Source organism: Mobula birostris, chromosome 25, assembly GCF_030028105.1.
Source record: "Mobula birostris isolate sMobBir1 chromosome 25, sMobBir1.hap1, whole genome shotgun sequence".
Taxonomy (NCBI): Eukaryota; Metazoa; Chordata; class Chondrichthyes; order Myliobatiformes; family Myliobatidae; genus Mobula; species Mobula birostris.
In genome coordinates this window covers 11,366,184-11,380,233 of record NC_092394.1, presented here as the reverse complement: position 1 = coordinate 11,380,233, position 14,050 = coordinate 11,366,184, and the positions used below count along the sequence as shown (strand labels likewise).

Genomic DNA, 14,050 nt, shown 5'->3' with positions numbered 1-14,050 from the left:
AGTGTTTGCGTTGGTCTGTGGAGGCTGTGATCTTTTATTCCCAATCCCGCCTGAACTTTCCTACTGGATTTAACCCCCCCCCCAACACACCCACCCCAGTTACATAACCCATATTAACTTCCTTGGAGATGGAGGTGTTTGCTGAGTCTGACTCCTCAGCGGGGAGGACTTGCCCCTTATTTGTTACAATTGAACCTGCATCTCCCATATCCACTGCCCGCTCTTTCCACACTTGCATCACCCTCTGAAGTTCCCCCTCAGATTCCCCGTAAATATTTCACCTTCCACCCTAAACCCCTGACCTCTAGTTCTAGCCTCCCCCAGCCCAGGCCTATCCAAACAACCTCCTTTACTGTGATGATTGGTCAGACTTTGCAGTTTGCCGCAGCAGAGGGTCTCCGCTTCGATTGCTTTTATCTACTTCAACAGTAAACACCCCAACCAGTGCCCTGTTCAACCTGCCCTTGACCCACCTTTCCCCCCACAGGTTCGAGCCCCGTTTCCTCCTCTGACTCCATCCCTCAGCAAACATAAAGAGCACTACAGCTCAGACTCAGGCCTTCGACCTACCTAGTCCATGCAGGCACGGTATTTTGCCTATTCCCATCAATCTGCACCCGGACCATAGCCCACCATACCCCTCCCATCCAAGTACCTAACCAAATCTTTCAGCTAGACCCACATTCACCACTGCTGCTGGCTGTTCATTCCACAGTGACACCACCCTCTAAAGCTCCCCCTCAGATTCGCCTTAAATATTTCACCTTTCACCCTAAATCTGTGACTTCTGGTTCTAGTCTCACCCAACCTGAGGGGGAGAAAACCTGCACGTATTCACCGTATCTATACCCCTCATGGTTTTGTATATCTCTATAAGATCTTCCCTTCATTCTCCTGCGCTCCAGGGAATAATACCCTAACCTTTTCAACCTTTCTCAAGACCTCAAGTCCCAGCAAGATCCTTGCAAATGTTCTCCACACTCTTCCAAGCATATTGATACCTTACCTGTAGGTAGGTGACAAAACACTCCAAGTTCAGCCTCACCAACATTTTATACAATTTCAACATGTCATCCCAACTCCAGTACTCAGTACTTTGATTTATGAAGACCAATGTTGCAAAGGCTCTCTTTACAACCCTAAGTACCTGTGGTGCCACTTTCAAGGAATTATGAATGTGTGTTTCAAGATCCGTTTGGTCTACCACGCACAGCTCAGTGCCTTGCCGTTCACTGTGTAAGACCTACCCTTCAAAGTGCAACACCTCACACTTGCCAGCATCAAATTCCATATACCATTTATCCACAAGGCTTACAGAGAGGTCTCCTGAGAGGTTGCAGTAAGTCTTGGGATCCATTCTACTAGGAACTGCGTCCTGTTTTCGATATTAGAGGACAGGAGCAGGAGCCAGCTAGTGAGTCTGCTCTGCCATTCCAGTTTCTGCCTCAACCCAATTTCCCCTCTCGTCCCCACAATTCCCCACCCTCCGCACTCCAGCCTCCGAATATCACGCCATCTACGTCTCGGCTACACACAACAGCTGGGCATCCAAAGCACCCCATGGAGAGAATTCCTAATTTTCACAGCCATCTGAATGAAGGACATTTGCCTTATCTCAGGCCTAAACAGGCAGACCTTTACCCTGTCTGTGCCTCCCAGTTCTAGACTCTCTAACCTGAGGAAGGAGTCTCTCAGCACCTGACTCTGTAGACCCTGGCACCTCAGAATTCAATATATTCTGATGAGGTCTTCTCTTTATTTTCTTACCAAACTCCAGAGCAAACGGGTTTGTTCTACTCAGTTTCAATCCAGCCAATATAGACCAATAACATGAAATGCTGTAGCTTTGGAATTGAAACCCGCCTCTTAATTGTACGTGTTTGTGTTAAGATGCTATGCTCTGATATTAGATGTGTTGGCATGAACCAATAGTAGTCATGAGGAGAGGCTGTCAATCCTGATGAGGGGGTTCCTTTGCGTAGGTCCAGCAAACCAGAGCGTCATGGGGCCACAGCCCTGTGAGACATTCCGTGCTGTCCCTTGGCGAGGTAATTTATTTCCTAGGTTTAGTCACCTCCCTGACAGAAGAGGGGCGGGATTTGGTGCGGGTGTCCTGTGAGAGGACACAGCCATCCAATCTTCAAACTTTTTATCTTCAGAGAAATAATCTCCACAACCACAACCTTCCTCTTCACCGACCCTTCCCATTAATTGATTCCCTATGTGCCCCAGGGAGCCAACCCCTCACAACTTCATGACTAGAGCATCAAATGTCTCCTGAACCTTCTGGTGCTCTCCTCACAAGATGGTGGAAGAACTCAATAGTTAGGCAGGAAGGAAATAGAGAGTCAATGTTTCTAGTCATGACCCTTCATCTGCACTTACTAGTGCAGCTTCTATTTCCACTGCAAAGGTTTCGAAGGCCCTTCCAAGTTTCAAGCCACTGGGACAGTTGCAGCTTACTGATGATTCATTTGGGGAGTCCAGCCCATTGATGGCCAGCCTCCCCGCTTCCTTGTTCTGTCGATGATGTACCGGGCACAATGGCTCGATCACTGAGATGGCAGTTGCCACAGACTTTGAGCAGAGGTTCCCAGATGTGGGCACTCCCTAGGACCCCCACTGGTGGGCGGACAGTGAGAATTGGAATGGAAAGAGAGGCAGGAGTACGCATTCCCCATCTTTGTCAGCTGACTACAGAAAGCCCACGGACTGTCAGCCAAATGAAGGTGAAGGCTGATCGAGCCCAGGTCAAAGCCAGGAGGACTTTGGTGGGGCTGCTTGCCCTTTGGGAGAAATTATCAGGCCAGACAGGATTGACAGCCTCTCCAAAGTGTAATGCACTGAAGAAATGGTCGATTCAAAGTAGAGAATGTTGGGAGACCGGAGCTCCAGTGCCATGTCTCCAGGGTAGCTGGCAGCTTCATCTCAGTACTGTGTGTTAATGTTGCCAAGATAATTCCTTAAGTATAGGCATAGGGCCTCGAACCTACAATACAGGAGTTCAGCTCCAGTATATAGGGAATCCGGGTCCTCGTGCGCAGGGCTTCAGGTCCATGATATACAGGGGTTCAGGTCCCTAATACACAGGGGTTCAGGTCCCTAATACACAGGGGCTCAGGTCCCTAATACACAGGGACTCAGGTCCATAATATACAGGGGTTTAGGTCCCTAATATACAGGGGTTCAGGTCCCTAATACACAGGGGCTCAGGTCCCTAATATACAGGGGCTCAGGTCCCTAATATACAGGGGCTCAGGTCCCTAATACACAGGGGCTCAGGTCCATAATACACAGAGGTTTAGGTCCCTAATACACAGGGGTTGAGGTCCATAATATACAGGAGTTCCAGTCCATAATACACAGGAGTTTAAGTCCCTAATATACAGGGGTTCAGGTCTATAATATACAGGGGTTCCAATCCATAATATACAGGGGTTCAGGTCCCTAATATACAGGAGTTCAGGTCTATAATATTCAGGGGTTCCAGTCCATAATATACATGGGTTCAGGTCCCTAATATACAGGGGTTCAGGTCCGTAATATACAGGAGTTCTGGTCCATAATATACAGGGGTTCAGGTCCATAATATACAGGGGTTCAGGTCCCTAATATACAGGAGTTCCGGTCCATAATATACAGGGGTTTAGGTCTATAATAAAGCTGGGTTCAGTCCCCATTGTCGAGGGTTTTAAGTCCCTATTTACCACTCCGTTCCCATAAATACAGAAATACATGTCCCTGATATGTTGAAGTTGAGGTCCTTAAAGTACAGAATACAGATCCCTATTACACAGGACTCAAGCTGGTAATATTATCCGTCTTTAAAACACAAAGTTTCAGTACATTGGGATTCAGGCCTGTAACCTAAAGGGGTTCTGGCACTTTGTACAGGGTTCATGCCCATAATATTTGTTCAGGTCCCCCTTTTACAGGGGTTCAGTCTCCTAACAGACAGGAATTCCAGTCTTAAATATATAGGGGTTCCACTCTGAAATAAACTGGGATCAATTGTCCCATAGACAGGAGTTCCAGTCTAACATAAACAGGGGTTCAATCCTCCTACAGACAGGGGTTCCAGTATTAATGAAACAGGGTTCATCTCCTCGTGTATAAGAGTTCCTGTCCCCCATATCCTGGTGTTTATCTTTGTTAGGGGTTCATCTTTCTAAAACAAACCAGTTCAAGCTCCAGTGTAGGGAGAATCAGGATCCCAGTATCATGTTGTTTCTGAAGCTAAAATCTGAGGTTCGCGTCCCCAAGATACAGTACAAGGATTCGGGTGTCTCGCACAGAGTAGTGCAGCTCCCCAATGTACAGAGGTGTTAATCCTTATCGCAGTGTGCTGAGCACATCTGCAAAGGTAGAACTTTTAAATACACATTTATTTCTTAAAAATAAGTACCTTCTGGAATTACACAGACATTTGGAATTGCTAATCACCTTGATTAAAGTGAGAATGTGTAGAAAATGCAGCTCCATTTTCTGTAGATTACATGCTTATAGTGAACATAGCGGGCTAAAAGTATTACTTACCTGTTACCAAGGTAATAAACTGGTTTAGGGTACAGTTTAAAATTCCAGTTCTTCTCCTACCTCAGCCAAAGAGGTGGCTGTATTGGAGGAAGGTGATTGAAGTAAAGGGGAATGTAATAACCATTTCTATTATTGAGCAACGATTGGATCTTTGGTGTCTACCAACCCTTTTTGTGAAGGTTTTCCCATTCCTCACCAATACTTTGAGGGTGATAGTTAGTGGGACTCAATAATGATACTCGATCCAATGCCCAGTCATGTCCTGTAGCTTAAGTCTTCATTCATATCAGTATTTTTTTGCAAGTTTTTGTTTTGAGAAGAGAGAGAAATGTGTCCTTGTTTATGAATATGTATTAAGCACTGACAGACTTAATAACTGTACAATTTTAGGGGCCATTGATTGCGACTGCATTTACAAACGGATACCATTGAAAGCAGACAGGTGTTGGTTGGTTGCCATCTCAGGTTTGAGGTATTAAATGTTATATATTCCATCCCATTCCCTCCCTTTGCTTTTCCTGAGACAGCTAATCCCTGTCAATGCACACACTTCCATTCTTTCCTCCTTATCTTACCTATTCATTCCCTTTTCCGCTGCTTAAGCTTTTCCTGTGTTCGTCAGATCAAGGAGGAGGGTTCCCAAAAGCATCAGGTAGCTTCTGGACCCTGGATCCTCCGTGACTGAATTATGCTTGGACAAGCGAGGACTTTGTTCCCTGCCGTGAACGGGTGTTTGAGAGTGATAATTAAGATAATTAAATTCTATAGGGAAATAGAAGGTGTAGCACTTGGCACAGTAGCATGGTGGTTAGCATAATGCTGTACAGCACCAGCAATCTGGCTTCGATGCTGCACGTGGGTGTAATTTGGCGGCATAGGCTCGTTGGGTCAGAAGGGACTGCTAATAATGCTGTATCCCTTAAGAAATGCACAAGGGAAGACCGTTTAGATCAGGGGTTCCCAACCTTTTTAATGTCCCGGACCCCTACAATTAAGCAAGGCGTCCATGGACCCCGGTTGGGAACCTCTGATTTAGATGGTGTGTGAGTGAAGAAACTCATTGCAACATCGCGGTTGGGAAGGGCTCCATTTACGGTTGGAAGAAAACCAGTTGAGTTCCTCCCAGCCAACACTTCCCCCTGGATCCATCTGGGAATACAAGGTGTTGTGTCATTGTAGGGGAGCTTAACGAGCACAGAGTCTATTAATTTCAAGCTCCTTTTTCCTAGTTTAGTGCTATTTATTTATTTAGAGATACAGTGGAGAACAGGCCCTTCTGGCCCAACAGGCCACACCACCCAGTGACCCACCTACTTAACCCTAGCCCAGGGGCTCCCAGCAGGGGTACACGGACCACCATGGCATAAAAGTGGTTGGGAACCCCTGACCTGGCCCAATCACAGGACAATTTACTATCCTGTGCATCTTTGGACTCTGGGAGGAAACCAGAGCACCCAGAGGAAACCCAGGCATTCAGGCGGAAGACGTACAGACTCGTTACAGACGGCGTTGGAATTGAACTCCGAACCCTGATGCCTGGAGCTGTAACAGTGCTGCGCTAACCACTACATTACCGTGGTGACCTATCTGTGACACTCGCTCTTTACAGAAGGTCCACAATTGAACAGATACAGGACAATCTCGCACTGTTCAGGAAGGCCCACGTTCTACCCTTGGAGACGTTCGTAATGGAGAGGCAGTGCCAAGGTTAAAGGTCATTGCCGTAATGAGATAGGGAGACCATAAAGATTCAGCTTTGAAGGCTTGATAAAGAAGTTGGGGGCGGGGTGGCAAAGGGAGACAGGAATTCCACCAGTCTGAAGGAGTAGTGTACTTAGAGCTTGTAAGAGGGAAGGAATCAGTTTAGTGCAGGGGTTCCCAACCTGGGGTTCATGGGCGGGCCCCTCGGTTAATGGTAAGGGTCCATGGCATGAAAGGAGGTCGTGAAGCCCTGGTTTAGTGAGATGAAGAGAGGACAATTCAGAGGAGTGCACTACGTTTCAGTTTTAACCAATGACAATGAACACCCTGAAATAACAGGAGAGACTCTGTAGGTGCTACAAATCCAGGGCAGCACACTCACAATGCTGGAGGAACTCAGCAGGTCCTGGCACCACCACTGGAGAGGAATTACCGGTCAGCCATTCAGGCTGCGGCCCACCAGGCTGGATGTTTCTTCCTCTCCGTAGGTGTTGTCTGATCTGCTAGGTTCCTCCAGCATTTTGTGTGTGTTGCTCCTAACACTCCCAAAGCCCTAACTGGAAATCTTGGATTTTATTTTTAACACCAGTAAAACTCCATTCCAGCAAAAAAATGTCAGTTCGAGCCTTCACGTTCATCCCACACATCCAGAGGTCGAGTGTGTTCTCACTATATAGAAACTCCTCTTATTTGCGGAATGCACAGGTCAGAGACATGATGGAGATGACCTGGTAGACAGCTGCAACTATTAGTAAGTTAACACGACTTGCATGTGTTGTTTTGCATTACTGATTTCAGTTCACCCAGGCAGTGTGACACAGCTAGTACAGTTGCTGCTTTTCAGCTCCGGTCTCCCAGGCTTGATCCTGACCTTCAGCTCAATGTGTGTGTGTGTGTGTGTGTGTGTGTGTGTGTAGAGTTTGCACATTCGTCCCATGACCGCATGGTTTTCCCTCAGATGCTCCGGTTTCCTCCCAGGTCCACAAAGGCGTGCGTATCAGGAGGTTAAATTGCCTTTAGTGTGTGGGTGAGTGGGAGAACGTGAGGGCAGGTGAAGGGTAAGGGTAAAGGAAAGAGGATTGGGAGAATCTGGGCACAGGAGAAGGGTGAGGGCAAAGGAAAGGGGATTGCTGTAAATAGCTTGTTGGTGATCAGTTTATTTTCAACAAACTTTATTGTTAAGATTGTTTAATGTCATTTCCTGTACACAAGTGTAAGGAGAAGGAAATAATTATTAACCTGGATCCGAATTAGCGCAAGAAAAAGACACAAAATGTAAAGAACACAATAATAAAAAAAATAAACATAAATACATAAAGCAGCTTATATAAATAGATTGGTTGTATGTCCATAAAGTGACTCTAGGCTGTACGTAAGGTGAATGATGGGAAACAGTAAAGTGGTGGTGGAGTTAGTGGGTGGAGGTGTTGATCAGCCTTACTGCTTGCAGAAAGTAACTGCTTTTCAGTCTAGTGGTCCTGGTGTGGGTGCTACGTAGCCTTCTCCCTGATGGGAGTGGGACAGACAGTCTGTGACAGGGTGTGTAGGATCTCTGATCACGTTATTGGCCCTTTTCTGCCACCTTTCTCTATATATGTCCTTGATGGTGGGTAGGCTGGTGTCAGTGATGCACTGGGCAGTTTTGACTACGCATCGTTGAGCCTTCTTGTCCGCCGCAGTGCAGTTTCCGTGGCAAGCAGTGATGCAGTTTGTTAGGATGCCCTCACTGCACATCTGTAGAAGGTCGTGAGTACAGATGTGCAAAGTCCAGCTCTCCTCAGTAGAGGCATTGGTGAGCTTCTCCGACTGTGTAGGATGAGTTCTGGCACCATGAGAGGTTGTGTGAGATGTGCATTCCCAGGAGTTTGAAGTGCTGCCGATGTAAAGGAGGGGTGTGGGTTCTCCCGAAGTCAATAACCATCTCCTTTGTCTTGTTGACCTTAAGGAAGGGGTTAATTACTTGGCAGTAGACCTTGAGCTCTTTCACCTCCTCACAGGCCGTGTGGACTCTGTGAGGGATGGGCCTGTTTCTGTGCTGTGTTTCTCCCTCTGTGAACACAACGCAGCCCTTGACTGATTTTATTTTTTAATAACTGGAAACCCGCCTGCTATTGCTGAATGCAGAGAAAAAGGGAAAAACATAAACATTGCAGAATTTGAGCCCAGTACGGAAGTAGAACAGCACTAAACTGTAAGCCAATTGTACGGAGCAAGGCAGCGGAAATGGTTTGCATTGGGAAATCTCCAAATAGCTGAAGAGAGCCTGCAGCGTGACTCAATATCCCAGAGCCAAACAACGGAAAATTATCCAGCGTTCCTGGCACGATCCTGCCTACAAGTCGTGTAAATTCCACATCTTCCTCAGTCACAGCAACCTGCATCAACAGGATATTTAACGTGGCTACTAGCCAGCATTTGTTGTCATAGTCATAGAGCCCTAGAGCACAGAAACAGGCCCTTTGGCCCATCTAGTCTATGCCCAACTGTTATTCTGCTTGTACCATCAACTTGAATATGGACCATAGCTGTCCCTACCTCTCCCATTCATATACTTGACAAAAACTTCTCCTAAATGTTGAAATCAAACGATACTGTTGAAAGCAGAGTGTCCAGATACTGGACAGAAGTTCACTGGGGGAGGGGAGCAGGTCTTTCTTCAACACCGAGGGTCTGAGTGTGAATGAATCAATAAGCAGTCTTCCCTTCACCCAGGCGGTGATAGAGAACCCTGTCCTCTAACTAACGTCTATCACTAAGACACTTGAAATGGAGATCAAATGCTGCCGACACAGGGAGTGCCAGTCCCACCCAGTCACCAGCACCCCCTCCAACAAGACCTGGGCTCTAACCTTTAGACTCTGATCCCCATTCTGAACACCCCCCACCACAAGCAGAACTCATTTACTATTGATTCCCCTTGGTATCCCTGTGCACTAATGCCGATTTGTGTATTGGTTAGAATTATTGGAACTTTGGTTTCTAAATCTTTCCCTACCAGTTAGATCAAACTGACTAGTTTGAAGTTGTGCCCCTTTGTTGAACAGTGTTCTTGAGAAGATGGCTAGACTTCTCAACAGTTTTCTCCAGTTAATCCAATTCCCCTTCCATAATTGTCTGTTTTTATCTTGGAATGACCTACGTCCTTAGATATTTCTTAACCATACAATTTATTATGATTATTGCTCCCTAGATGCTCCGTCACTGATAGTTGGCCTGGCTTCTTTCCCAGATTGAGGTCGGAGTCAATCTTATGGCAAGGAAACAGACCCATCAGTCCAACAGAATTTCCGTCTGAACTAGACCCATTTGCTTGAATTTGCCCCAAATCAGGGGTTCTCAACCCTTTTTATACCTTTAACCAAGAGGTCCATGGAGCCTCAGTTGGGAACCCCTGCTCTAAATATTTCATAACCATGTCCCTTTTAAATTTTGTTCATGTACTTGCCTCAACCATTCCCCTGGCAAAGCATTCCATATACTGATCAATCCCCAGTGAGAACGTCGTTCCTCAGACTTCCATTCTCACCTTAACCCTGTGCCCCCTCCCATTTCTGATTCCTCAGTCCCACCATGCCACTTTCTTTGTTGGGTCAGAAACATAACTAAATAAATAAATTTCTCTTGAATCCCCTCCCCCATCTTGGACCCATGAGTAATTCACGTCCCATTTGTCTTCTTCGGGACCCCCTTTATCACAACCCTATACCTTTAGCGCACCTCTGCGACTTTCCCACAAATTTGCTACTCGCTACCAATCCCACGCGTTGTATCTCTTGCTTTTTAACTTCAGATAGATTCTCATAAAGGCCAGCTTCATTTGTCACACAAGTAAAATATTCTGATGTTTCAACGACCAACACCACCCAAGGGTGTGCCGGGGTCGGCCTGCAAGTGCCACTGTGCTTCTGGTGCCAACATAGCATATCTACAATTCACTAAGCCTAACCCATGTGTCTTTGGATTCTGGGAGGAAACCGGGGCACCTGGAGGAAACCCACGCGATCATGAGGAAGCCTTGTCCAATAAACTAATGGCATTTACATATTTGTATCTTAAAATCAACCTCCTCCAGGTTCAAGGACTCACTCACACTGGAAGCAGTTTGCAGCCTGCAAATCTTTGGGATATGGGAGCAGCTGGGGTAAGCCCACATGGTCACTGGGAAGAACGTGCAAACTCCACACGGAGAGCACCTGAGGTCAGGTTTGAAGCTGAGAGGCTGCTGCTCTGCTCGCTGTGCCTCTACACCTGCTGGGTCTGAAGCCTGGAAATTCCTTTCCAAATACAAGTTCACCAGAAAGGTTGCCACAGTTAAAGAAGCAGCTCACTGCCAATTCTCATCTATTGGAATTAGAATTAGAATCAGAATCAGGTTTATTATCAGGTTCAGAAGGACACGGAACGACCACTCTCTGCTGAACATCGACGACTCCTCCATAGAGATCGTTAAGAGCACCAAATTTCTTGGTGTTCACCTGCAAGAAATTTCTTGGTGGTCCCTCAACACCAGCAAAGAAAGCCCAGCAGGGTCTCTACTTTCTGCGAAGGCTGAGAAAAGCCGATCTCCTAACCCCATCCTCACCACATTCTACAGAGGTTGTATTGAGAGCATCCTGAGCAGCTGCATCATGGCCTGGTTCGGAAATTGCACCATCTCGGATCGCAAGACCCTGCAGTGGATAGTGAGGTCAGCTGAGAAGATCATCGGGGTCTCTTCCCGCCATCACAGACATTTACACCACACGCTGCATCTGCAAAGCAAACAGCATTATGAAGGGCCCCACGCACCCCTCATATGAACTCTTCTCCCTCCTGCCATCTGGCAAAAGGCACCGAAGTATTTGGGCTTTCACGACCAGGCTATGTAACAGTTTCTTCCCCCAAGTCATCAGACTCCTCAATTCCCAGAGCCTGGACTGACACCAACCTACTGCCCTCTACTGTGCCTATTGTCTTGTTTATTATTTATTGTAATGCCTGCACTGTTCTGTGCACTTTATGCAGTCCTGGGTAGGTCTGTAGTCTAGTGTAGTTTTTGTGTTGTTTTTTTTACATAGTTCAGTGTAGTTTTTGTATTGTTCATGTAGCACCATGGTCCTGGAAAACGTTGTCTCGTTTTTACTGTGTACTGTACCAGCAGTTATGGTTGAAATGACAATAAAAAGTGACTTGACTTGACTTATTATGTAATTTTTGAGATTCAGTGCAGAATAGGCCCTTCTGCCTATTGGAGCCGTGCTGCCCTGCAATCCCCTGGTTTAACCCTAGCCTAATCACAGGTCAATTTACAATGTCAGAGGTACGTTTTTTACACAGAGAGCGATGGGTGTGTGGAATGCACTGCCAGCCACAGTGGTGGAAGCGGATACAACAGGGTCTTTTAAGGATCTCTTGGATAGGTATATGGAGTTTAGAAAAATAGAGGTCTACGCGGTAGGGAAATTCTAGGCAGTTTCTAGAGTAGGTATGTGGTCAGCACAACATTGTGGGCCGAAGGGCCTGTAATGTGCTGTAGATTTCTATGAGTCTATGACCAATTAATCTTTGGACTGTGGGAGAAAACAGGAGCAGCCGGAGAAGGCCCGTGCAGTCACAAGGAGAACATACAAACTCCTTACAGGCACTGGCATATGTCGTGAGAGTTGATGTTTTGCGGCAGCAGTACAGTGCGATACATAAAACATGCTATAAATTACAATCAAAAGTATATATAAGAAGATAAATAAGTAGTGCAAGACAAGAGCAAGAATAGTGAGGCAGTGTTTGTGGGTTCATTGTCTGTTCAGGTATCTGATGGCGGAGGGAATGAAGCTATTGCTGAAACGTTGACTGTGTGTCTTCAGGCTGATGGTAATGCGAAGAGGGTATGTCCTGGACGGTGGGGTCCTCAATGATAGAATAATGCAAAGGGTAGATCCCAGCAAGTCACCACCCTCGTCTCGGGAATATACTTAAAAAGATTGCTAAATTATTCAGGGAGACTCTAAAGCCAGGCACAGAAGTTTCAGTGCAAATCACAGGGACAAAGTATTAACCCTTCAATGTTTGTGGAATTTGGAGAGAGATAAAGCACAGATCAAACTGACGTTCCCTTGAACAGAATTTCTATAAACAGTACTGTATTAAGATTGTTAAATACAAAAATGAAAATATTCTTACCTTCGAACACTCTGCAGATACTAGAAATCCAAGCAACACACGGAAAATGCTGGAGAAATCAGCAAGCCAAGCAGCATCTATGGAAAAGAGTACAGTCAATGTTTCAGGCCAAGACCCTTTAGCAAGACTCATATACCACGTGTACGCTTTTTAAGATTAGTCTAGTTTGGCTTATATTGGAGATAGAAAGTTGTGGAGAGCATTAAGTTAGAGAATGAGATTTACAGGGGAGCGAACAGTGTGGGGAGCATTAGGTTAGAGGGAAGGAGATTTACAGGGGAGTGAGGTCTTGAGTGTGGTGGGCTGATGCAGTTCTCCACATGAAAGCTTCACCCATAGCACCAGGTGGAGATGCTGAGCTGATGCGATCAGGTGCTCTTCCTACTTGGCTGCACCATCTTCCAATTCTCCAAATGGACTAAAGAAGATGAGGTGATACAGTCAATCCGAATAGAGATTTGTCACCAGGTGGAATATTGCACAATATTGTTGAGGTCGAGCACGCCAGAAGGACTGAGAAAGATTGGAGATGAATCATGTTTTTTAGATGCAAAGAAAAAAGTCTTGGAAGTCTGGAGAGCAGGAAGATTGACATCAAGGGGTGGAAGAGTCAGTAAATGAGGAAACAAAGGAAGTGGCGAGAGGAATATATCAACTAGAGAAGAATTGGTGTGGGTTTATTATTGTAGCATGTCCTGACAAACAGTGAAAAGCTTGTCTTGCGTACTGTTCTTACAGATCAGATCATTACAAATGATGAAAATCATCAAAAAGAACAAATGCAAAATCATCACTGGAAAAGGAGGAAGAAAGTGTGAATGCTGGAATGAGAAATAAAAAAGTGAACTAGCTGATTAGTTCATTGTTGGGTGTGGAAGGCTGAAATGTGCTCAGTCAGGAGATGAGGTGCTCACATTGGGCTTTGTTGGAGCGGTGTGCGAAGTCGAAACAAGTGAGATGGAGATGTTAAAATGCTTAGCAAACAGAAGCTCAGTGACAAAACTTTCCAAATGAATGTTCAAATAACACTGCTACCTCAGGATCATAAAATCATAAATGCAGATCAGAGCCCTTCAACTAATGATTTTCCTAAGTGTGTGAGCAAACAGGGTTCCTACCAATTGGTACTTGGATTTATTGTTGATAAACTGAAAATCTTTTGCGTGCCACCCAGACGGATCATTCCATATACTCCGTCAGCACATCGAGGTAGTACAAACGGAGAACTGTAACAGAATGCAGAATGATAAATACAAGAGATTCTGCAGATGCTGGAAATCCAGGGTGACTCGCGCAAAACGCGGCAGGAACTCAACAGGTCAGGCAGCATCTATAGAGGGAAATGAACAGTCAATGTTTTGGGATGAGACTCTTCATCAGGACTCCAGATGAAAGGTCTTGGCCCAAAGAGTTCATTCCTCTTCGTAGATGCTGCCTGACGTGCTGAGTTGCTCCAGGAGTTCTTGCTTGCTCCACAGAATGCAGAATATAGAGTTATGGTTCCAGAGGACGTGCAGTGCAGGCAAGCAAAAGGTGCAAGGCCCACATGGGGTAGATAGAGTGATCGTATAAAAGGCCTATTCAAGATTCTTATAACAATAACTACCCTTTAGCCTGGTGATACCTGTTCTCAGGTTTTTGTATCTTCTGCTCG

At 45.8% G+C, this 14,050-nt stretch overlaps 1 protein-coding gene across 13 annotated transcripts in view; it reads left to right on the top strand.

Annotated features, from left to right (window-relative positions):
• Positions 1 to 14,050, top strand: part of msi2b (musashi RNA-binding protein 2b) — a 639,735-nt gene that overhangs the window by 619,818 nt on the left and 5,867 nt on the right. For all 13 annotated transcript variants that reach the window (XM_072243487.1, XM_072243483.1, XM_072243482.1 and 10 more), the window contains one exon: positions 4,927 to 5,008. In XM_072243487.1, the coding sequence (XP_072099588.1) occupies positions 4,927 to 4,968 (42 nt within the window). In that variant the 3' untranslated portion in view covers positions 4,969 to 5,008. The remainder of the gene's footprint in view (positions 1 to 4,926; positions 5,009 to 14,050) is intronic.